Consider the following 541-nt stretch of genomic DNA (forward strand, 5'->3'; position numbering starts at 1 on the left):
GGCAGCCCCGCCAGCGGGCCCGGGGCGCGCGGCCGCCCGCGGAAGAGCAAAGGGCCGAGCTGAGCGCGCGTGCCCGGACTGCGCGCCCTAGGAAGGGAAGAAAGGATCGCTGGTGTCCCTGGTGGTTGTTCCTCCCTCGCTCGTCTGAGCGGAGGAAGAGCCTTGATTGATTCCGCTCTCTCCTCCCCACCTTTCCCTAAGAACCCTCCAGCTTGCGCTTCCTTTTTTGTACCAAAGCCTCCCCCTGCCCCGCAAAGCCCAGGCCTCAGCCGCAATCCTCAGCCGGTAAAGAAAGGTAAATAAATGAATGCAGTCAAGTGTATGCTGCGAGATCATTTTAGCTTTGGAAGTACTGCAGATGTTTTGCCATCTGTGAAATGGGAGCCTTACACAGATGTAACGAAGTGTGTACGTGCGTGCGTGCGTGCACGCGTGCGCCTGAAGTTACCGTGGCGCTCTGGAGAAGGTGGCGCCCTGACCAACGGGCCAGGTTCCCCGTTTCAGTCATTTCCCTGCCAGCCGGGGAGCAGATGGCACCTAC

The 541-nt window shown here is 60.1% G+C and overlaps 1 protein-coding gene across 1 annotated transcript in view; it reads left to right on the forward strand.

Annotated features, from left to right (window-relative positions):
• Positions 1-322, forward strand: part of LOC106146580 (translation initiation factor IF-2-like) — a gene marked incomplete in the record, with an annotated part of 1,229 nt that extends 907 nt beyond the window's left edge. Inside the window, 1 exon segment of the mRNA XM_013504047.1 lies at positions 1-322. Coding sequence (XP_013359501.1) covers positions 1-63 — 63 coding nt within the window.
• Between the last annotated feature and the right edge of the window lie 219 nt (positions 323-541).

Source organism: Chinchilla lanigera, unplaced genomic scaffold (assembly GCF_000276665.1).
Source record: "Chinchilla lanigera isolate Chin_1 unplaced genomic scaffold, ChiLan1.0 scaffold00084, whole genome shotgun sequence".
Taxonomy (NCBI): Eukaryota; Metazoa; Chordata; class Mammalia; order Rodentia; family Chinchillidae; genus Chinchilla; species Chinchilla lanigera.